The sequence below is a fragment of the Bactrocera neohumeralis genome, unplaced genomic scaffold (genome assembly GCF_024586455.1).
Source record: "Bactrocera neohumeralis isolate Rockhampton unplaced genomic scaffold, APGP_CSIRO_Bneo_wtdbg2-racon-allhic-juicebox.fasta_v2 cluster11, whole genome shotgun sequence".
In the NCBI taxonomy this organism is placed as follows: Eukaryota; Metazoa; Arthropoda; class Insecta; order Diptera; family Tephritidae; genus Bactrocera; species Bactrocera neohumeralis.
In genome coordinates, this window is record NW_026089624.1 from 8,193,580 (window position 1) to 8,216,864 (window position 23,285).

At 38.4% G+C, this 23,285-nt stretch overlaps 1 protein-coding gene across 13 annotated transcripts in view; it reads right to left on the reverse strand.

Moving 5' to 3' along the window:
• Positions 1-10,193, reverse strand: part of LOC126765666 (calcium-dependent secretion activator) — a 130,693-nt gene extending 120,500 nt beyond the window's left edge. For 6 of the 13 annotated variants that reach the window (XM_050483240.1, XM_050483239.1, XM_050483238.1 and 3 more), the window contains exon 1: positions 9,965-10,193. In XM_050483240.1, the coding sequence (XP_050339197.1) occupies positions 9,965-10,144 (180 nt within the window). In that variant the 5' untranslated portion in view covers positions 10,145-10,193. Of the gene's footprint in view, positions 1-4,322; positions 4,586-9,964 lie in introns of all 13 variants that reach the window. The other 7 variants (XM_050483248.1, XM_050483249.1, XM_050483250.1 and 4 more) reach the window with 4 other exon arrangements.
• Positions 10,194-23,285: the final 13,092 nt, after the last annotated feature.

The window sequence follows — 23,285 nt, forward strand, 5'->3', positions numbered from 1 at the left end:
ACATATGTATACAAGTAGTATAGTTTTTAATAGCAATTGATAAATGAATCTTCTATTCACTTAATTTTTGCACAAAAATTTTACTTTGAACAAATAATTTAAATTTCTTTCAAGTAGAAATTTTAGTACATCAACAACGATGTTATGAAAATTAGATACGTCGATCCCGTCTTCATAGGGTTCTGGCTTAAAGCGCTACATATTTAAAAACAAGAAAATTTCGGTGTCGTGCTACCGTCTACGTATGTGTTTAAAGCTAACGCTTGACCTAATTCTGTATTACTTTACTTCTTTCTCACAGCTAAACGAAGCAATAGATAGTTGAACCGATGAGCTGAGTGCAAAAATTGAAAAAATTAAAAAATAAAAAAATTAAATTTAATTTAAGTGAATCATCACCGTTTTCTGGGATTCACAAGGTGTGTTCTTCCTTGAGTACTTGGAGAAAGGAAATGCGATAACCGAGTTCCGCAAAATCGAACTATTAGGCCGAAACTGTCGGATTTAATAAAGTAATCCACACAATGACAAGCAAGTCGCACAGCCAAATTCGTCGAACTAGGCTATGAACTACAGCCCTATTCACCATATTCTTTCCAATTAGCTACCTATGAATTCCCTCACTTTCCAAACGTGAAGTCTCTACCCGCTCTGTCACCGCCACGTTGGCCTACTTTGAATACTTCCAGAAATCATATTAAGCTACAGAATACCCTTTTTCTCCCAATAGTCATATAAAATATCCTTACGAAACAAAGTAAAGATGAAAAATTATACTGTTCACAAATTGTAATTTAATTTGAACAAATGCTATTAAATCACATTTTTGGTAAAGTGAAATTGTCATTGCAGAAGGGATAACATGGTTTTCTCAAACCCGGATATCAATATTACGGTAAAAATTTTCTCTTATAACTCTTTCTGGAGTGTTCAGTTTGTGGACAATCTCGCTTGTTGCTCCAACAATAGTCAGCAATCATGTGCTCATCCCATTTTTCCTGATACCGAGCCTCCATGGTTTGCAGGTCTTGGTGGAAACGCTCTCCCTGCTCATCACTGACTGCACCAAGGTTTGTATGGAAATTGGCGAGATGACTATGTAGAAAATGCAATTTGATGCTCATATTGCAACCTAGCCTTTTGAAACTCTCCAAGAGTTGGTTGACAATGTCAATGTAGTTCTCTGCTCTAGTATTTCCAAGAAAATCTTTGATAATGGTTTTGAATGCCAACCAAGCGTTCTTTTGGAGTTCTGTCATTGTTTCGATGAAATGTTCATCTTTAACGAGTTGCCGAATCTGTAGACCATTAAATACACCAGCCTTTATCTTTTTCAAGAGACAGTCCAGGAAATGCCAAAATTAAATACTTGAAACAGCCCCCTTCAGAGGACAAAGTTTTAACAGACTGTTTCATGAGCCCAAACTTTATATGTAGAGGTGGGAATACAATGTTCTTCCTGTCGACAAGTGGTTGATGTAGAATGTTCGGATCACCAGGTTTTAGCTCAGATCTTGGCGGCCAATTCGACTGCACCCAAGGTTTCTCACGAGCTCTGCTGTCCCACATACACAAAAAATAGGGATTCTTTGTGTATCCTCGTTGCTGACCAAGAAGGAAGCAAACCATTTTAAGGTCAACACAGATGATCCATTTATGCATGTCATATTGCAGCAAATCAATTACTCTCTTTATGTCTTCATATGCTTCTTGTAAACGAACAGAATGGCCGATTGGAACTGCACCAAAGACATTTCCATTGTGCAATAGTTCACTCTTCAAGCTCCTCTTTGAGCTGTCTATGAAAAGTCTCCATTCAGTTGCGTTATATGTTGGAATTCCCAACACATTCATCAAACCTTGTACGTTACAGCAATTTATTTCGAAAGTATGGCAGAAATTCACTTTCTCTGGATCGAAAGTAGGATACCGTAGCTCCTTTTTCAAGCAAGTTCTGTTTATACACCTTCGACGTGAAATGCCAGAGACAGACATGATCTAAAGGAAAGAGAAGTTGTTCTCAGAAATAAATGTAAAAAAAAATCCTTGTTTAAAAAACCGGACGTAACGTATGAGCACAAACAACGGCTCACCACACAATCTCGCGCGAAACTGAACTTGCTCGTATGGGAAAAAGAGAATGACGCCGTAGGTCACCCACGACAGGTTCATACATGTCCCAACTACCGTCTAGACGATTGTCGTCACAAGCATGAACCTGCTGCTATTCTCCTACAGCGATATTCACTTATTACAAATAAAAAAATTTAAACTTCCGTCTATAGAAGAGCGTCCCCGTTTTATGCTCTAAGTAGCACACTGCAGGTAGTGGTCTCATTACTATAAGCTGTAGCAAAAAAAATTGACGTGATAGAAGAAAATTGACTTCGGATTTGAATTTAACATGCCTAAATAACTCTAAAACAGATGTAAAATCGAAAGCAACAAAAATTTTGTTTCACATTGTTCCCCAGTGTTATAGGACCGCCCTCGTATGTTCTACTACGTATAGAGTCCGCTACGAGTGCTCGTAATTAGTATATATATAGATTCTGTACTTAAAATTATATTTTTACGGATAGTGAGACATGGAGGATAAAGACATGTGTAGAAGTTCACGCAAGTGAGAAAAGTTATCTGATCGCCATTCACATGGGAGTGGCCAGAAACGATTCTTTTACATATGGCTGAAGCAGCTATCGACTTCCAGTCTTTGACCAAGTATCCTCTGGGTAGCCTAAGAACATCTGTTTGAAGGCGAGATAAAGTGAGAAGGCGAAACATCCCCTTCGCAGGGTTGTGCGCTGGGTTTGGGACCCGCCACGTAAAAAAAACGCACCCAATGGAAAAGAACAACAAGCTTCGGATGAGAGACCCCCCTTTTGATGAAGGCCATGGCAAACGAATTAAGGATTACGATTTGAGGGCATGCACCTGGAATGTCGGGTCCCTTAATTGGGAAGGTGCCGCTGCCCAGCTGGTTAATGTCCTCGTTAGAGTGAAAGCTGACATCACCGCCGTCCAAGAAATGCGATGGACGGGACAAGGACTGAGACGAGTAGGACCTTGCGGCATTTATTTCAATGGCCATATAAAGGAGCGCAAAATGGAGAATGGATGGAAAGGAGCCTCCACTATGAAAAATCCCCAAATGGGTTGAGGATGATCGACTTCGCCGGGGGCCGAAATAAACACAAGCAAGGTTCGACGTCGAGAAGCTGCAATCACAACAGACATCCGAATAATTTTCTACTCGACTTGCACTCCTGCTAACAGAAGGTTCCAAGACCGGCGCATAATCTTGTAGAACCAATAAAGGTCCAGAGCGTTCTGAAATTATGGAGGGAAGACTTTTCGAGTCTGCGGAATGACAGTGAAAGTGTAACGCCAGGAGAAGGCGAACCCGATTCCCCAATCGATGACGATGGAGCAGATTCCACAAAAATGGAGACCACGCCATCTGCACCAACTACCGTGGGATAAGTCTCCTAAACATCGCGTATAAGGTTTTATCGAAAGTATTGTGTGAAAGATTAAAGCCCACCGTCAACAAACTGATTGAACCTTATCAGTCTGGCTTTAGACCCGGCAAATTAACAACCGACCAGATATTCACTATGCACCAAATCTTGGAAAAGACCCGTAAAAGAGAATCGACACACACCACCTCTTCATCGATTTCAAAACTGCTTTCGACACCCCGAAAAGGAGCTGCCTTTATACCGCGATGTCTGAATTTGGTATCCCCGCAAAAGTAATACGACTGTGTAAACTGACGTTGAGCAACACCAAATGCTCCGTCAGGATCGGGAAGGACTTCTCCGAGCCGTTCGATACCAAACTTCTTCAATCTGCTTCTGGAGAAAATAATTCGAGCTGCAGAACTTAATCGAGCAGGTACAATCTTTTATAAGCGCCTTCAGCTGCTGGCGTCTGCCGATGATATTAACATCATCGGCCTCAACACCCGAGCCGTTAGTTCTGCTTTCTCCAGACTGGACAAGGAAGCAAGGCAAATGGGTCTGGCAGTGAACGAGGGCAACACGAAATATCTCCTGTCATTAAACAAACAGTCGTCGCACTCGCGACTTGGTTTTCACGTAACTGTTGACAGTGATAACTTTGAAGTTGTAGATAAGTTCGTCTATTTAGGATCCAGTATAAACCCCACCAACAATGTCAGCCTGGAAATCCAACGCAAGATAACTCTTGCCAACAGGTGCTACTTCGGACTGAGTAGGCAATTGTGAAGTAAAGTCCTCTTTCGACGAATAAAAACCAAACTCTATTAGTCACTCATAATTCCCGTCCTGCATACTTACAGAAATATGTACCTATGATTGTATCGTTTGAGTTTTTGTAATCCATATTTGCTATCCATATTTCCCTTAGATACTGGTAAGGACTCCAAATTCGCCATTAGCAGGTTTATTGATGATTTTAACTCCTCAATATAAAGAGACTCCATCTCTTTTAGAACAAACTTTGGCATTAGTTTTCGGTTCTTTTCCATTTCACTAACTCGTTGCATTCGACCGTCTAGCTCACGACGGATTGCAGCTGCTTGCTCATCGGCTGAATCCAGCTAAAAAAATTTTATTAATTCGTTTATATAGAAAAATTTTTTTCTCTAGTCCAGATTCTGGTAGAGGAGACTTGTGTCGGTTATTTGAAAGTTCATCTATAAATTTTATTTTTTTAATTTTCTTATTTAAATAAATACCAAGTGTTTACACATACACATGATTGTTGGTCGCAACATTGTTGCGTATTTATAGTGAAATAGTCATGTGTAGACAAAAGCAGCATCGGAGGTATTAAACACATAGTCAACGGCGAGCGACAGACTGCATGTGTCAAATATTAAAATACACACGTTCTTATAGACACAGTTACTTAGACAACATACGCACTTGACTTCACGGCAAAAAGCATGCAGTTGTTGCTGTTAAATTAAATTAAAACCTCTTCTAATTTTGCCGACGGCAATGCAGCAGTAGTGTTGCTACTAATATGGGCAATGTAAAATTATTGAAATTTCTAACAAATCTAATGTTATTTTACCAACAGCAGCATAAAATAGCCCTGATATACATATGTATACAAGTAGTATAGTTTTTAATAGCAATTGATAAATGAATCTTCTATTCACTTAATTTTTGCACAAAAATTTTACTTTGAACAAATAATTTAAATTTCTTTCAAGTAGAAATTTTAGTACATCAACAACGATGTTATGAAAATTAGATACGTCGATCCCGTCTTCATAGGGTTCTGGCTTAAAGCGCTACATATTTAAAAACAAGAAAATTTCGGTGTCGTGCTACCGTCTACGTATGTGTTTAAAGCTAACGCTTGACCTAATTCTGTATTACTTTACTTCTTTCTCACAGCTAAACGAAGCAATAGATAGTTGAACCGATGAGCTGAGTGCAAAAATTGAAAAAATTAAAAAATAAAAAAATTAAATTTAATTTAAGTGAATCATCACCGTTTTCTGGGATTCACAAGGTGTGTTCTTCCTTGAGTACTTGGAGAAAGGAAATGCGATAACCGAGTTCCGCAAAATCGAACTATTAGGCCGAAACTGTCGGATTTAATAAAGTAATCCACACAATGACAAGCAAGTCGCACAGCCAAATTCGTCGAACTAGGCTATGAACTACAGCCCTATTCACCATATTCTTTCCAATTAGCTACCTATGAATTCCCTCACTTTCCAAACGTGAAGTCTCTACCCGCTCTGTCACCGCCACGTTGGCCTACTTTGAATACTTCCAGAAATCATATTAAGCTACAGAATACCCTTTTTCTCCCAATAGTCATATAAAATATCCTTACGAAACAAAGTAAAGATGAAAAATTATACTGTTCACAAATTGTAATTTAATTTGAACAAATGCTATTAAATCACATTTTTGGTAAAGTGAAATTGTCATTGCAGAAGGGATAACATGGTTTTCTCAAACCCGGATATCAATATTACGGTAAAAATTTTCTCTTATAACTCTTTCTGGAGTGTTCAGTTTGTGGACAATCTCGCTTGTTGCTCCAACAATAGTCAGCAATCATGTGCTCATCCCATTTTTCCTGATACCGAGCCTCCATGGTTTGCAGGTCTTGGTGGAAACGCTCTCCTTGCTCATCACTGACTGCACCAAGGTTTGTGGGGAAATTGGCGAGATGACTATGTAGAAAATGCAATTTGATGCTCATATTGCAACCGAGCCTTTTGAAACTCTCCAAGAGTTGGTTGACAATGTCAATGTAGTTCTCTGCTCTAGTATTTCCAAGAAAATCTTTGATAATGGTTTTGAATGCCAACCAAGCGTTCTTTTGGAGTTCTGTCATTGTTTCGATGAAATGTTCATCTTTAACGAGTTGCCGAATCTGTAGACCATTAAATACACCAGCCTTTATCTTTTCAAGAGACAGTCCAGGAAATGCCAAAATTAAATACTTGAAACAGCCCCCTTCAGAGGACAAAGTTTTAACAGACTGTTTCATGAGCCCAAACTTTATATGTAGAGGTGGGAATACAATGTTCTTCCTGTCGACAAGTGGTTGATGTAGAATGTTCGGATCACCAGGTTTTAGCTCAGATCTTGGCGGCCAATTCGACTGCACCCAAGGTTTCTCACGAGCTCTGCTGTCCCACATACACAAAAAATAGGGATTCTTTGTGTATCCTCGTTGCTGACCAAGAAGGAAGCAAACCATTTTAAGGTCAACACAGATGATCCATTTATGCATGTCATATTGCAGCAAATCAATTACTCTCTTTATGTCTTCATATGCTTCTTGTAAACGAACAGAATGGCCGATTGGAACTGCACCAAAGACATTTCCATTGTGCAATAGTTCACTCTTCAAGCTCCTCTTTGAGCTGTCTATGAAAAGTCTCCATTCAGTTGCGTTATATGTTGGAATTCCCAACACATTCATCAAACCTTGTACGTTACAGCAATTTATTTCGAAAGTATGGCAGAAATTCACTTTCTCTGGATCGAAAGTAGGATACCGTAGCTCCTTTTTCAAGCAAGTTCTGTTTATACACCTTCGACGTGAAATGCCAGAGACAGACATGATCTAAAGGAAAGAGAAGTTGTTCTCAGAAATAAATGTAAAAAAAATCCTTGTTTAAAAAACCGGACGTAACGTATGAGCACAAACAACGGCTCACCACACAATCTCGCGCGAAACTGAACTTGCTCGTATGGGAAAAGAGAATGACGCCGTAGGTCACCCACGACAGGTTCATACATGTCCCAACTACCGTCTAGACGATTGTCGTCACAAGCATGAACCTGCTGCTATTCTCCTACAGCGATATTCACTTATTACAAATAAAAAAATTTAAACTTCCGTCTATAGAAGAGCGTCCCCGTTTTATGCTCTAAGTAGCACACTGCAGGTAGTGGTCTCATTACTATAAGCTGTAGCAAAAAAAATTGACGTGATAGAAGAAAATTGACTTCGGATTTGAATTTAACATGCCTAAATAACTCTAAAACAGATGTAAAATCGAAAGCAACAAAAATTTGGTTTCACATTGTTCCCCAGTGTTATAGGACCGCCCTCGTATGTTCTACTACGTATAGAGTCCGCTACGAGTGCTCGTAATTAGTATATATATAGATTCTGTACTTAAAATTATATTTTTACGGATAGTGAGACATGGAGGATAAAGACATGTGTAGAAGTTCACGCAAGTGAGAAAAGTTATCTGATCGCCATTCACATGGGAGTGGCCAGAAACGATTCTTTTACATATGGCTGAAGCAGCTATCGACTTCCAGTCTTTGACCAAGTATCCTCTGGGTAGCCTAAGAACATCTGTTTGAAGGCGAGATAAAGTGAGAAGGCGAAACATCCCCTTCGCAGGGTTGTGCGCTGGGTTTGGGACCCGCCACGTAAAAAAAACGCACCCAATGGAAAAGAACAACAAGCTTCGGATGAGAGACCCCCCTTTTGATGAAGGCCATGGCAAACGAATTAAGGATTACGATTTGAGGGCATGCACCTGGAATGTCGGGTCCCTTAATTGGGAAGGTGCCGCTGCCCAGCTGGTTAATGTCCTCGTTAGAGTGAAAGCTGACATCACCGCCGTCCAAGAAATGCGATGGACGGGACAAGGACTGAGACGAGTAGGACCTTGCGGCATTTATTTCAATGGCCATATAAAGGAGCGCAAAATGGAGAATGGATGGAAAGGAGCCTCCACTATGAAAAATCCCCAAATGGGTTGAGGATGATCGACTTCGCCGGGGGCCGAAATAAACACAAGCAAGGTCCGACGTCGAGAAGCTGCAATCACAACAGACATCCGAATAATTTTCTACTCGACTTGCACTCCTGCTAACAGAAGGTTCCAAGACCGGCGCATAATCTTGTAGAACCAATAAAGGTCCAGAGCGTTCTGAAATTATGGAGGGAAGACTTTTCGAGTCTGCGGAATGACAGTGAAAGTGTAACGCCAGGAGAAGGCGAACCCGATTCCCCAATCGATGACGATGGAGCAGATTCCACAAAAATGGAGACCACGCCATCTGCACCAACTACCGTGGGATAAGTCTCCTAAACATCGCGTATAAGGTTTTATCGAAAGTATTGTGAGCAGAATCCACAAAAATGGAGACCACGCCATCTGCACCAACTACCGTGGGATAAGTCTCCTAAACATCGCGTATAAGGTTTTATCGAAAGTATTGTGTGAAAGATTAAAGCCCACCGTCAACAAACTGATTGAACCTTATCAGTCTGGCTTTAGACCCGGCAAATTAACAACCGACCAGATATTCACTATGCACCAAATCTTGGAAAAGACCCGTAAAAGAGAATCGACACACACCACCTCTTCATCGATTTCAAAACTGCTTTCGACACCCCGAAAAGGAGCTGCCTTTATACCGCGATGTCTGAATTTGGTATCCCCGCAAAAGTAATACGACTGTGTAAACTGACGTTGAGCAACACCAAATGCTCCGTCAGGATCGGGAAGGACTTCTCCGAGCCGTTCGATACCAAACTTCTTCAATCTGCTTCTGGAGAAAATAATTCGAGCTGCAGAACTTAATCGAGCAGGTACAATCTTTTATAAGCGCCTTCAGCTGCTGGCGTCTGCCGATGATATTAACATCATCGGCCTCAACACCCGAGCCGTTAGTTCTGCTTTCTCCAGACTGGACAAGGAAGCAAGGCAAATGGGTCTGGCAGTGAACGAGGGCAACACGAAATATCTCCTGTCATTAAACAAACAGTCGTCGCACTCGCGACTTGGTTTTCACGTAACTGTTGACAGTGATAACTTTGAAGTTGTAGATAAGTTCGTCTATTTAGGATCCAGTATAAACCCCACCAACAATGTCAGCCTGGAAATCCAACGCAAGATAACTCTTGCCAACAGGTGCTACTTCGGACTGAGTAGGCAATTGTGAAGTAAAGTCCTCTTTCGACGAATAAAAACCAAACTCTATTAGTCACTCATAATTCCCGTCCTGCTATATGGTGCAGAGGCCTCGACGATGACAACAACTGATGAGTCGACGTTGCGAGTTTTCGAGAGAAAAGTTCTGCGAAAGATTTATGGTCTGGCTAGAACATGTTGTCCGAATGGACGAAAACATTCCAGCTCTGAAAGTATTCGGCGCAGTACCCGCCGTGGGAAGCAGAGGAAGAGGAAGACCTCCACTCCGTTGGAAGGACCAAGTGGAGAAGGACCTGGCTGCGCTGGGAATATTCAATTGGCGCCACGTAGCGAAAAGAAGAAACGACTGGCGCGCTGTTGTTAACTGGGCTATAATCGCGTAAGCGGTGTCTACGCCAGTAAAGAAGAAGAAGAGACATATTTAAATGAATTACTAAAATGATATCTAGAATTTATAATACATTGACAAATGCAGCCTTATCTTGGATAATTCTACACCGTTTGGTATTGAGTAAAACAAGTTGTACCTTTACTTACCATTAACGCGTTGAATAGAATTTGGTGTTCAAATTTCTTAACACTCAAAATCTGTTGAAACATGTCGTACAACTGTTCCTTAGACAAAATCAATTCACTGTTGAGTGATTGCTGCATTCTGGAAGGTCGTTTGGAATCTTCTTCACCAGTGCCTTTAAGTATAATGTCGAATTTGGCCATCCACGAAGTAAGAACCGTCTCCTTGCTTAGGCCATCGATTTCAGGTAAAGACCTTCAAAAGGTTGAAAATTTTTAAGTTTTAATTAAATCTATATTTTATCCATGCAACTATATAGAGGTAAACATACCATCTGTAAATAATTTAAGACAATTAACAATTCTCTAAATTCATTGAATTCGAAATTAATTGTTAAACTGTTGTTGAAAAATGTAGCGATAGATCGAATCTAGATAATTTCTTCATCTGATCGATTAAGAAACGCTACCATACAATTTATATTCACAATTACAATAGTTAGATTAGTTAATACCTTCAGTTATTAGACTTTCCAGCAATTAGAATCAGAGTTTGCGATATATTAAACGTTCCTATTTTACAATCGAAATTTCGAATTCCTGAGCCTAGAGTTAATAATTTAATGAAAAGGTGCATTCAAAGCTAATTATTCTTACTAAGCACGTAAGTAGTTTTCTAGTATGTGTCATGTAAAGTTTAGTGTTAAAATTGGAGATGGAACCGTCTACTTTATACTCGTAATTATTATCTTAGCAAGCAATAAAACATATAGACATTTTCATTTTTAATAGGGCCAAGTGAGAAATGGCTAGGTTCGAGAGCAACCGAACATTTTATACTCCTGCAACTTACAATAATCAAAGCCAGGGAAATACTTTATGGTGTAAAACGTCAACCTGAGGATCGAAATCCTAACAATTGTATGTATATATGTGGAGTTTGAGCAACAAGGAAACCCTTTTTCGCAAGAAGTTTCGAACAATAGACTCCGAACCAGAAAATGCCAATGATAGATGACGACTTGACGTACGCATATGACGAATTGAATTATTATCGAAGTGTCTTTTTCAAAATCAACTGTTAATCCTTTTACTTTTATAAAAACCATTTTTAGTAACAAATAAAATTTTAATGTTTTAATATATTCTAAAAATAATATGAAATCGCAGTACCCGAGTTTAATTTTAATAAGAGAAGTTAGCATTTAAGTGAATGAGTACAAATTCTACGTATATACAAGAATATATGTACAATATATTATATAACTCCTATACTGACACTCACATAAGGTTTGTTAGAAAAACGAAAATCATATGTGGTATGTGGCAGTTGGGGCAATATCGATAAGATTTAATCCATTTTTCCCCAATACCACATATGTACTATTAATATGTAACTTACTAAAAACTATTCATATAGAGTAAAGTCAGCCGGATGTTCGAAAATCTTGATATTAGTTACATAAGCCAAGTTTTCGCTCAAATTTATCTATTTTAAGCACAAAGATACACTGTCATGAGTAAAACACGCTAGCTCATTTTCATTGAGTTAACTCACATATTGGTCAATATATACGGTACATATTCACCCGGAAGTTCGCTTATCTTTTTATTAGGTATATGGGGCCTAAGAGAAGTATTGGTCCGATTCATACGATTTTCTGACATACGTACATACCATTATCAGGAAAGTACTATCCCTGAATTTCAATTATATATCTCAGACATTGATCGATATTTACGATCAAAAGTCAACTATAGGTACTGGGAAATAAAAGAATCAAGTTAAACTTAAAATTGTGCTTTATGGGAAGTAGGCGTGGTTATTGACCGCTTTCGCTCATTTTAACAACATCACATAATAAATATGAAGAGAATGCCACGTACTAAATTTTGTCGAAATCGGTCAGTAGGATTTCGAGATATGGGCTTTCACCAAAAAGTAGGCCACGCCCATCATCCAATTTTTGCCCCGGCTCCTACAAAGTCTCATCATACTATCCCGGCGGCAATTTTTACGTTTATGGCGCGTTTAGCTATTGATTTATCGCGCTTTTACTACTTTTGAACAGTACCGTTATATGGGCAGGCAGCGGGGGTTTCATCCAATTATCCATTTCCACACTATCGGTAGAAGTTCTTGTAGTATTCATTCTAGGCAAATATCATTGCTGTAGCTTTAGTGGTTTAGGAGATATATACATTAAACTTATTATACAGTCGAGTCGCGATAATTCGTATCCCGCTAATTCAAAATTCTCAATAATTCGTAAAAATTTCTGCCCCCTTGGAGAAAATTCGATAGTTCGTAAAAATTTCATACATATTTGTCCCCACGTTAATTCGTGATATTTTTCGCAACGCAAAGAATATTAAACCTCTTATAAATCTTAATTTTGTTTCGTAACCTATTATAAGTCGTAATGCAATGTGCAATTTTTGGCAGTAAGGTCACCGTTAGTTTTTGTAGACAGTTATGCCGCCTTTTTGTCGCTATACCTGCTGAATTTTGTGCTGCCGCTTATTATTTTCGTTCAGTTTGCTGATTTTTTTCCAAGCGTAACATCGATGCGTAAAAATGTCAAAAAAACGCATTATCAATCGGGAAAAAACGAGAGATTGTTGAGAAAAAATTGAAGTGGCAAAACAATTTAATATCGTTCCATCAACATTAACGTCATTTCTATCAAAAAAGAATTTATTATGCAAGCATCATATCATAGTAAACAGAAACGTCAGAAACAAGCTGAATACCCAATATAGAGAAGTCTTCACTCTTGTGGCTTACACAATGCCGTCAAAGAAATGTTCCCATTGGAGGCGAGTTATTAAAAAAGGCTTTGTTTTTTACCAAACCTATGAACCTAATAGATTTTAAGGCAAGCGGTGGTTTGCTAGATCGATTTAAAAAGCGGCACGATATCATATCTAAAAAAATGTGCGGCGAAAGTTCTTCTGTCAGTGAAGGCGTATGCTGTGAATTGAAGGAAAAGTTGAGTCATCTGATAAAAGATTACGAATCTAAGAATATATTTAATGCCGATGAAACTGGGTTGCTTTATAAATATTTTCCAGACCGAACTTATTACTTTAAAAATGAAAAATGTCATAGGGGTAAGCACAGTAAAGATCGAGTGACCATTTTATTTGCTGTAAACATGAATGGCACCGAAAAACTTAAACCTCTATTAATCGGAAAGTCAGCAAAGCCAAAGTGCTTGAAAAATATTTGTAGCTTTCCAGCACATTATCGGCACAATAAGAAGGCGTGGATGATAATCGAATGATACATATTGCTAATCATAGAAAATTGTACGGCGCATAATGGCTTCCCTCATCTTAGCCACTTAAACTGATTTTTTGCCACCCAACACTAAATCTACGCTGAAACCCCTTGGCATGGGTATTATAAAAGATTTCACGTCATTATACCGTAAGGAAATGGTTATTAAACTGAATATTAATGAAAAGAAAAAGTTTAATTCACAATATTAACAACTATGGAAATTTCTTATAAAGCTTGGAAAAATATTAGCATATTGAGTACACAAAACTGCTTTCGTTCTTGCGGTTTCATTAAAACATTAAACAATAATACATTGGAATATAGTCAATTGAACATTGACCATCTTTGGAAAACTACGATGAATACGTAAATGTTGATAGTGACGTTGCTGTAGCCCAGTGGTTCCCAAACTTATTTTGTCTACCGCCCACTTTGAGAATAAATATTTTTTTAGCGCCCCCATTTTTTCACCTATTTAAAAACCAATATAACTTCAAATTAATTATAGTGACCTATATATGTATATTAACGGAGAATTCTAAACGAAACTTTTTCTATAACCAGCAAATTGAAACCTAAGCGCAGTAGGCAACATACAATGGTGCAGGTCTCAAGTTAACTCTTACGGGCTCCACCTGCCAATAAGAATGATTATTGAAACACAACTTTATACTATTAAAACAGAGAATATTTTATTAAAAATAAAACTAAAATAATCGATCCATATATAAAAACTAATGTGAAGGATGAATCTGATGCTGTTTAATAAGTTTGTTAATATTAGTTTCCAATTTGCTCAAGAACAGTCGCAAGTCGCCACGTTCGGTAACAAGCAAACGATTTCTATTTTTAGTATGCAGTGTTGTCACAGCACTAAATCCACGTTCACACAAATATGACGATGGGAATGCTGTCAAGAATCGTTGAACGATTGACCACAATCCAGGGTACAATTGCGAGATCGGTTTTTGTAGCCAAAATTCTTGGTAACCATTTTTGAACTTGATTTTTATTTCCTCGTTTGTTGTCAATTCTATAAGTTCTTCTTCCAACTGAGGTGACATTGTTGTGTTGACATTTGAAAACGGATCCAACACCCAGTATGGTATTTCCAAGTTCAAAATGTCCTGGTATCGTTCGGTGAAGTCAATGTGGAGGTTTTCCAAATGTTGGCACTAGGCAAACAATTCGTCGTTACTGCATGATACTGCTAAATTCGGTTTTTTTAATTAAATTTAGTTTGTCACCTTGCAATTGGAGATTCATGTCGTTGAACAATTTATACAGGTCTGTCATGTAAGCTTTATCATTCTTTGATGTTATGAGCTTGTATTGAAATTCTGTATCTTTAGTTTCCAAGAACTCTATAACAGAGTCAAACAGGTTGTAGAATCGAGTCAGACAATTGCCTCTTGATAGCCAACGAACTTCAGTATGAAACAACAAACGATTGAAAACCTCGTCATTAGTAACACAAAGCTGATGAAATAATCTATCATTCAAAGAGCTGTTGCGGATTTTATTGACTGCTTTGATGACATATTGCAGTGATTGAAATAGTTTTTCACTTAAGTTTCTAGCAACTATGTAAATGTTGTCTATGAATAACGCATTGTACACCAAGGACATCTGGAATTTTATTTTTTAAGTACGCTATGAAGCCTTTATGGCACCCTGTCATAGCCGGAGCGCCATCCGTAGCAACTGAAATAATATTTTTCAAAGGAACTTCTTTCTCATCGCAAAACTTTTCCAATGTATTGAATATGGTTTCGCCTTTTGTATCGGTATCTAAATTTCTAGCAAATAATAGTTCTTCACATATTTTCTCATCTTTAATAAAACTCACGTAAGACAACAACAATGCTTCATTAGTTGGTAAAGTGGACTCATCCAGCTGAATTGAAAATTGACTTGACCTCAGGTGATCGTACAATGATTCTTCAATGTTTTCAATGAAGCACGGTAGTTATTACTTCATTTATTGCTGGTAATATTAACTCTTCTCCGATGTTATGTGGTTTGCCTTTTTGAGCAATTAACAAAGAGATATTCTAGGTCTTGAAAATGTGCTACATTCTTGTCTCTCTTATCTGGATGCATTTTATTCAAATGATCTTGCAGTCTTGAAGGCTTCATCCGAAAATGTTTTCAGACATAGAAGACACAAAGGTGACGATGGTTTTGTGCGATTTTCAATGAATCCGAATTTAATATATTCCGCACAGTATTGCCGTGTCTTCTTTTTTACTTCCGACATTGTTTTGCTTTGAGAAATACATACGTTCATCTTCGCGATTAGTGTAAAGGAGGCGTAAGTACTGCTCATCTATTACGTGCAAAACCACAAATGAAAATAAAATAAATATTAAATTGTTTATACAGGAATGCTTAAGCTGCACGCACCGACAGGAATAAAACAAACATGCATAAAGTCGTTTATCTCATTCGACGCTCAATAGTACACAACAAGTCCGAACAAGTATTCAATGAACCAGCCGATTGATACAGGAAGGCACAATTTGAGTTATTATTTTGGTTTCAACTTTGTAAACGCTCTAGCGGCTAAAGTATTCAACGCAGGCGCGTCAAATAAATAGCATCGGTTAGATGATTTAAGGAGCTTTTAGAAAAGCCCTCAACCTATTTTCTATCCCTACCAGGAGCGTGGCAATAGTGTTCACAGCCAAATGTAGTGTTTTGAGAAAAATCACATTTTGGTTTCAACTTTGTAAACGCTCTAGCGGCTAAAGTATTCAACGCAGGCGCGTCAAATAAATAGCATCGGTTAGATGATTTAAGGAGCTTTTAGAAAAGCCCTCAACCTATTTTCTATCCCTACCAGGAGCGTGGCAATAGTGTTCACAAACAAATGTAGTGTTTTGAGAAAAATCACATTTTTGTTTCAACTTTGTAAACGCTCTAGCGGCTAAAGTATTCGACGTAGGTGGGTCAAATAAATAGCATCGGTTAGATGATTTAAGGAGCTTTTAGAAAGGCCCTCAACTTATCCTCTATCCCTACCAGGAGCGTGGCAATAGTGTTCACAGCCAAATGTAGTGTTTTGAGAAAAATCACATTTTGGTTTCAACTTTGTAAACGCTCTAGCGGCTAAAGTATTCAACGCAGGTGCGTCAAATAAATAGCATCGGTTAGATGATTTAAGGAGCTTTTAGAAAAGCCCTCAACCTATTTTCTATCCCTACCAGGAGCGTGGCAATAGTGTTCACAAACAAATGTAGTGTTTTGAGAAAAATCACATTTTTGTTTCAACTTTGTAAACGCTCTAGCGGCTAAAGTATTCGACGTAGGTGGGTCAAATAAATAGCATCGGTTAGATAATTTAAGGAGCTTTTAGAACACAAGCCCTCAACTTATTCTTTATCCCTACCAGGAGCGTGGCAATAGTGTTCACAACCAAATGTAGTGTTTTGAGAAAAATCACATTTTTGTTTTAACTTTGTAAACGCTCTAGCGGCTAAAGTATTCGACGTAGGTGGGTCAAATAAATAGCATCGGTTAGATGATTTAAGGAGCTTTTAGAAAAGCCCTCAACCTATTTTCTATCCCTACCAGGAGCGTGGCAATAGTGTTCACAAACAAATGTAGTGTTTTGAGAAAAATCACATTTTTGTTTCAACTTTGTAAACGCTCTAGCGGCTAAAGTATTCGACGTAGGTGGGTCAAATAAATAGCATCGGTTAGATGATTTAAGGAGCTTTTAGAAAAGCCCTCAACCTATTTTCTATCCCTACCAGGAGCGTGGCAATAGTGTTCACAAACAAATGTAGTGTTTTGAGAAAAATCACATTTTTGTTTCAACTTTGTAAACGCTCTAGCGGCTAAAGTATTCGACGCAGGTGGGTCAAATAAATAGCATCGGTTAGATGATTTAAGGAGCTTTTAGAAAAGCCCCCAACCTGTTTTCTATCCCTACCAGGAGCGTGGCAATAGTGTTCACAAACAAATGTAGTGTTTTGAGAAAAATCACATTTTTGTTTCAACTTTGTAAACGCTCTAGCGGCTAAAGTATTCGACGCAGGTGGGTCAAATAAATAGCATCGGTTAGATGATTTAAGGAGCTTTTAGAAAAGCCCTCAACCTGTTTTCTATCCCTACCAGGAGCGTGGCAATAGTGTTCACAAACAAATGTAGTGTTTTGAGAAAAATCACATTTTGGTTTCAACTTTGTAAACGCTCTAGCGGCTAAAGTATTCGACGCAGGTGGGTCAAATAAATAGCATCGGTTAGATGATTTAAGGAGCTTTTAGAAAAGCCCTCAACCTATTTTCTATCCCTACCAGGAGCGTGGCAATAGTGTTCACAAACAAATGTAGTGTTTTGAGAAAAATCACATTTTTGTTTCAACTTTGTAAACGCTCTAGCGGCTAAAGTATTCAACGCAGGCGCGTCAAATAAATAGCATCGGTTAGATGATTTAAGGAGCTTTTAGAAAAGCCCTCAACCTATTTTCTATCCCTACCAGGAGCGTGGCAATAGTGTTCACAAACAAATGTAGTGTTTTGAGAAAAATCACATTTTTGTTTCAACTTTGTAAACGCTCTAGCGGCTAAAGTATTCGACGCAGGTGGGTCAAATAAATAGCATCGGTTAGATGATTTAAGGAGCTTTTAGAAAAGCCCTCAACTTATCCTTTCTATCCCTACCAGGAGCGTGGCAATAGTGTTCACAAACAAATGTAGTGTTTTGAGAAAAATCACATTTTGTTTCAACTTTGTAAACGCTCTAGCGGCTAAAGTATTCGACGCAGGTGGGTCAAATAAATAGCATCGGTTAGATGATTTAAGGAGCTTTTAGAAAAGCCCTCAACCTATTTTCTATCCCTACCAGGAGCGTGGCAATAGTGTTCACAAACAAATGTAGTGTTTTGAGAAAAATCACATTTTTGTTTCAACTTTGTAAACGCTCTAGCGGCTAAAGTATTCGACGTAGGTGGGTCAAATAAATAGCATCGGTTAGATGATTTAAGGAGCTTTTAGAAAAGCCCTCAACCTATTTTCTATCCCTACCAGGAGCGTGGCAATAGTGTTCACAAACAAATGTAGTGTTTTGAGAAAAATCACATTTTTGTTTCAACTTTGTAAACGCTCTAGCGGCTAAAGTATTCGACGTAGGTGGGTCAAATAAATAGCATCGGTTAGATGATTTAAGGAGCTTTTAGAAAAGCCCTCAACCTATTTTCTATCCCTACCAGGAGCGTGGCAATAGTGTTCACAAACAAATGTAGTGTTTTGAGAAAAATCACATTTTTGTTTCAACTTTGTAAACGCTCTAGCGGCTAAAGTATTCGACGCAGGCGCGTCAAATAAATAGCATCGGTTAGATGATTTAAGGAGCTTTTAGGAAAAGCCCTCAACCTGTTTTCTATCCCTACCAGGAGCGTGGCAATTGTGTTCACAAACAAATGTAGTGTTTTGAGGAAAATCCATTTTTGTTTCAACTTTGTAAACGCTCTAGCGGCTAAAGTATTCGACGTAGGTGGGTCAAATAATTAGCATCGGTTAGATGATTTAAGGAGCTTTTAGAAAAGCCCTCAACTTATTTTCTATCCCTACCAGGAGCGTGGCAATAGTGTTCACAAACAAATGTAGTGTTTTGAGAAAAATCACATTTTTGTTTCAACTTTGTAAACGCTCTAGCGGCTAAAGTATTCGACGCAGGTGGGTCAAATAAATAGCATCGGTTAGATGATTTAAGGAGCTTTTAGAAAAGCCCTCAACCTATTTTCTATCCCTACCAGGAGCGTGGCAATAGTGTTCACAAACAAATGTAGTGTTTTGAGAAAAATCACATTTTTGTTTCAACTTTGTAAACGCTCTAGCGGCTAAAGTATTCGACGCAGGCGCGTCAAATAAATAGCATCGGTTAGATGATTTAAGGAGCTTTTAGAAAAGCCCTCAACCTATTTTCTATCCCTACCAGGAGCGTGGCAATAGTGTTCACAAACAAATGTAGTGTTTTGAGAAAAATCACATTTTTGTTTCAACTTTGTAAACGCTCTAGCGGCTAAAGTATTCGACGCAGGTGGGTCAAATAAATAGCATCGGTTAGATGATTTAAGGAGCTTTTAGAAAAGCCCTCAACTTATCCTCTATCCCTACCAGGAGCGTGGCAATAGTGTTCACAGCCAAATGTAGTGTTTTGAGAAAAATCACATTTTGGTTTCAACTTTGTAAACGCTCTAGCGGCTAAAGTATTCAACGCAGGCGCGTCAAATAAATAGCATCGGTTAGATGATTTAAGGAGCTTTTAGAAAAGCCCTCAACCTATTTTCTATCCCTACCAGGAGCGTGGCAATAGTGTTCACAACCAAATGGAGTGTTTTGAGAAAAATCACATTTTTGTTTTAACTTTGTAAACGCTCTAGCGGCTAAAGTATTCGACGTAGGTGGGTCAAATAAATAGCATCGGTTAGATGATTTAAGGAGCTTTTAGAAAAGCCCTCAACCTATTTTCTATCCCTACCAGGAGCGTGGCAATAGTGTTCACAAACAAATGTAGTGTTTTGAGAAAAATCACATTTTTGTTTCAACTTTGTAAACGCTCTAGCGGCTAAAGTATTCGACGTAGGTGGGTCAAATAAATAGCATCGGTTAGATGATTTAAGGAGCTTTTAGAAAAGCCCTCAACCTATTTCTATCCCTACCAGGAGCGTGGCAATAGTGTTCACAAACAAATGTAGTGTTTTGAGAAAAATCACATTTTGGTTTCAACTTTGTAAACGCTCTAGCGGCTAAAGTATTCGACGCAGGTGGGTCAAATAAATAGCATCGGTTAGATGATTTAAGGAGCTTTTAGAAAAGCCCTCAACCTATTTTCTATCCCTACCAGGAGCGTGGCAATAGTGTTCACAAACAAATGTAGTGTTTTGAGAAAAATCACATTTTTGTTTCAACTTTGTAAACGCTCTAGCGGCTAAAGTATTCGACGTAGGTGGGTCAAGTAATTAGCATCGGTTAGATGATTTAAGGAGCTTTTAGAAAAGCCCTCAACCTGTTTTCTATCCCTACAAGGAGCGTGGCAATAGTGTTCACAAACAAATGTAGTGTTTTGAGAAAAATCACATTTTTGTTTCAACTTTGTAAACGCTCTAGCGGCTAAAGTATTCGACGTAGGTGGGTCAAATAAATAGCATCGGTTAGATGATTTAAGGAGCTTTTAGAAAAGCCCTCAACCTATTCTATCCCTACCAGGAGCGTGGCAATAGTGTTCACAAACAAATGTAGTGTTTTGAGAAAAATCACATTTTTGTTTCAACTTTGTAAACGCTCTAGCGGCTAAAGTATTCGACGTAGGTGGGTCAAATAAATAGCATCGGTTAGATGATTTAAGGAGCTTTTAGAAAAGCCCTCAACTTATCCTTTTTCTATCCCTACCAGGAGCGTGGCAATAGTGTTCACAAACAAATGTAGTGTTTTGAGAAAAATCACATTTTTGTTTCAACTTTGTAAACGCTCTAGCGGCTAAAGTATTCGACGCAGGCGCGTCAAATAAATAGCATCGGTTAGATGATTTAAGGAGCTTTTAGAAAAGCCCTCAACCTGTTTTCTATCCCTACCAGGAGCGTGGCAATAGTGTTCACAAACAAATGTAGTGTTTTGAGAAAAATCACATTTTTGTTTCAACTTTGTAAACGCTCTAGCGGCTAAAGTATTCGACGCAGGTGGGTCAAATAAATAGCATCGGTTAGATGATTTAAGGAGCTTTTAGAAAAGCCCTCAACCTATTTTCTATCCCTACCAGGAGCGTGGCAATAGTGTTCACAAACAAATGTAGTGTTTTGAGAAAAATCACATTTTTGTTTCAACTTTGTAAACGCTCTAGCGGCTAAAGTGTTCGACGCAGGTGGGTCAAATAAATAGCATCAGTTAGATAATTTAAGAAGCTTTTCGAAAAGCCCTCAACCTATTTTCTATCCCTACCAGGAGCGTGGCAATAGTGTTCACAAACAAATGTAGTGTTTTGAGAAAAATCACATTTTTGTTTCAACTTTGTAAACGCTCTAGCGGCTAAAGTATTCGACGCAGGTGGGTCAAATAAATAGCATCGGTTAGATGATTTAAGGAGCTTTTAGAAAAGCCCTCAACCTATTTTCTATCCCTACCAGGAGCGTGGCAATAGTGTTCACAAACAAATGTAGTGTTTTGAGAAAAATCACATTTTTGTTTCAACTTTGTAAACGCTCTAGCGGCTAAAGTATTCGACGCAGGTGGGTCAAATAAATAGCATCGGTTAGATGATTTAAGGAGCTTTTAGAAAAGCCCTCAACTTATCCTCTATCCCTACCAGGAGCGTGGCAATAGTGTTCACAAACAAATGTAGTGTTTTGAGAAAAATCACATTTTGGTTTCAACTTTGTAAACGCTCTAGCGGCTAAAGTATTCGACGTAGGTGGGTCAAATAAATAGCATCGGTTAGATGATTTAAGGAGCTTTTAGAAAAGCCCTCAACTTATCCTCTATCCCTACCAGGAGCGTGGCAATAGTGTTCACAAACAAATGTAGTGTTTTGAGAAAAATCACATTTTTGTTTCAACTTTGTAAACGCTCTAGCGGTAGTGTTTTGAGAAAAATCACATTTTTGTTTCAACTTTGTAAACGCTCTAGCGGCTAAAGTATTCGACGCAGGTGGGTCAAATAAATAGCATCGGTTAGATGATTTAAGGAGCTTTTAGAAAAGCCCTCAACTTATCCTCTATCCCTACCAGGAGCGTGGCAATAGTGTTCACAAACAAATGTAGTGTTTTGAGAAAAATCACATTTTTGTTTCAACTTTGTAAACGCTCTAGCGGCTAAAGTATTCGACGTAGGTGGGTCAAATAAATAGCATCGGTTAGGTTTTAATTTAAAGATGTTTTAGAAAAGCCCTCAACCTGTTTTCTATCCCTACCAGGAGCGTGGCAATTGTGTTCACAAACAAATGTAGTGTTTTGAGAAAAATCACATTTTGGTTTCAACTTTGTAAACGCTCTAGCGGCTAAAGTATTCGACGCAGGTGGGTCAAATAAATAGCATCGGTTAGATGATTTAAGGAGCTTTTAGAAAAGCCCTCAACCTATTTCTATCCCTACCAGGAGCGTGGCAATAGTGTTCACAAACAAATGTAGTGTTTTGAGAAAAATCACATTTTTGTTTCAACTTTGTAAACGCTCTAGCGGCTAAAGTATTCGACGCAGGTGGGTCAAATAAATAGCATCGGTTAGATGCTTTAAGGAGCTTTTAGAAAGGCCCTCAACTTATCCTCTATCCCTACCAGGAGCGTGGCAATAGTGTTCACAAACAAATGTAGTGTTTTGAGAAAAATCACATTTTTGTTTCAACTTTGTAAACGCTCTAGCGGCTAAAGTATTCGACGTAGGTGGGTCAAATAAATAGCATCGGTTAGATGATTTAAGGAGCTTTTAGAAAAGCCCTCAACCTATTTTCTATCCCTACCAGGAGCGTGGCAATAGTGTTCACAAACAAATGTAGTGTTTTGAGAAAAATCACATTTTTGTTTCAACTTTGTAAACGCTCTAGCGGCTAAAGTATTCGACGTAGGTGGGTCAAATAAATAGCATCGGTTAGATGATTTAAGGAGCTTTTAGAAAAGCCCTCAACCTATTTTCTATCCCTACCAGGAGCGTGGCAATAGTGTTCACAAACAAATGTAGTGTTTTGAGAAAAATCACATTTTTGTTTCAACTTTGTAAACGCTCTAGCGGCTAAAGTATTCGACGCAGGCGCGTCAAATAAATAGCATCGGTTAGATGATTTAAGGAGCTTTTAGAAAAGCCCTCAACCTGTTTTCTATCCCTACAAGGAGCGTGGCAATAGTGTTCACAAACAAATGTAGTGTTTTGAGAAAAATCACATTTTTGTTTCAACTTTGTAAACGCTCTAGCGGCTAAAGTATTCGACGTAGGTGGGTCAAATAAATAGCATCGGTTAGATGATTTAAGGAGCTTTTAGAAAAGCCCTCAACTTATCCTCTATCCCTACCAGGAGCGTGGCAATAGTGTTCACAAACAAATGTAGTGTTTTGAGAAAAATCACATTT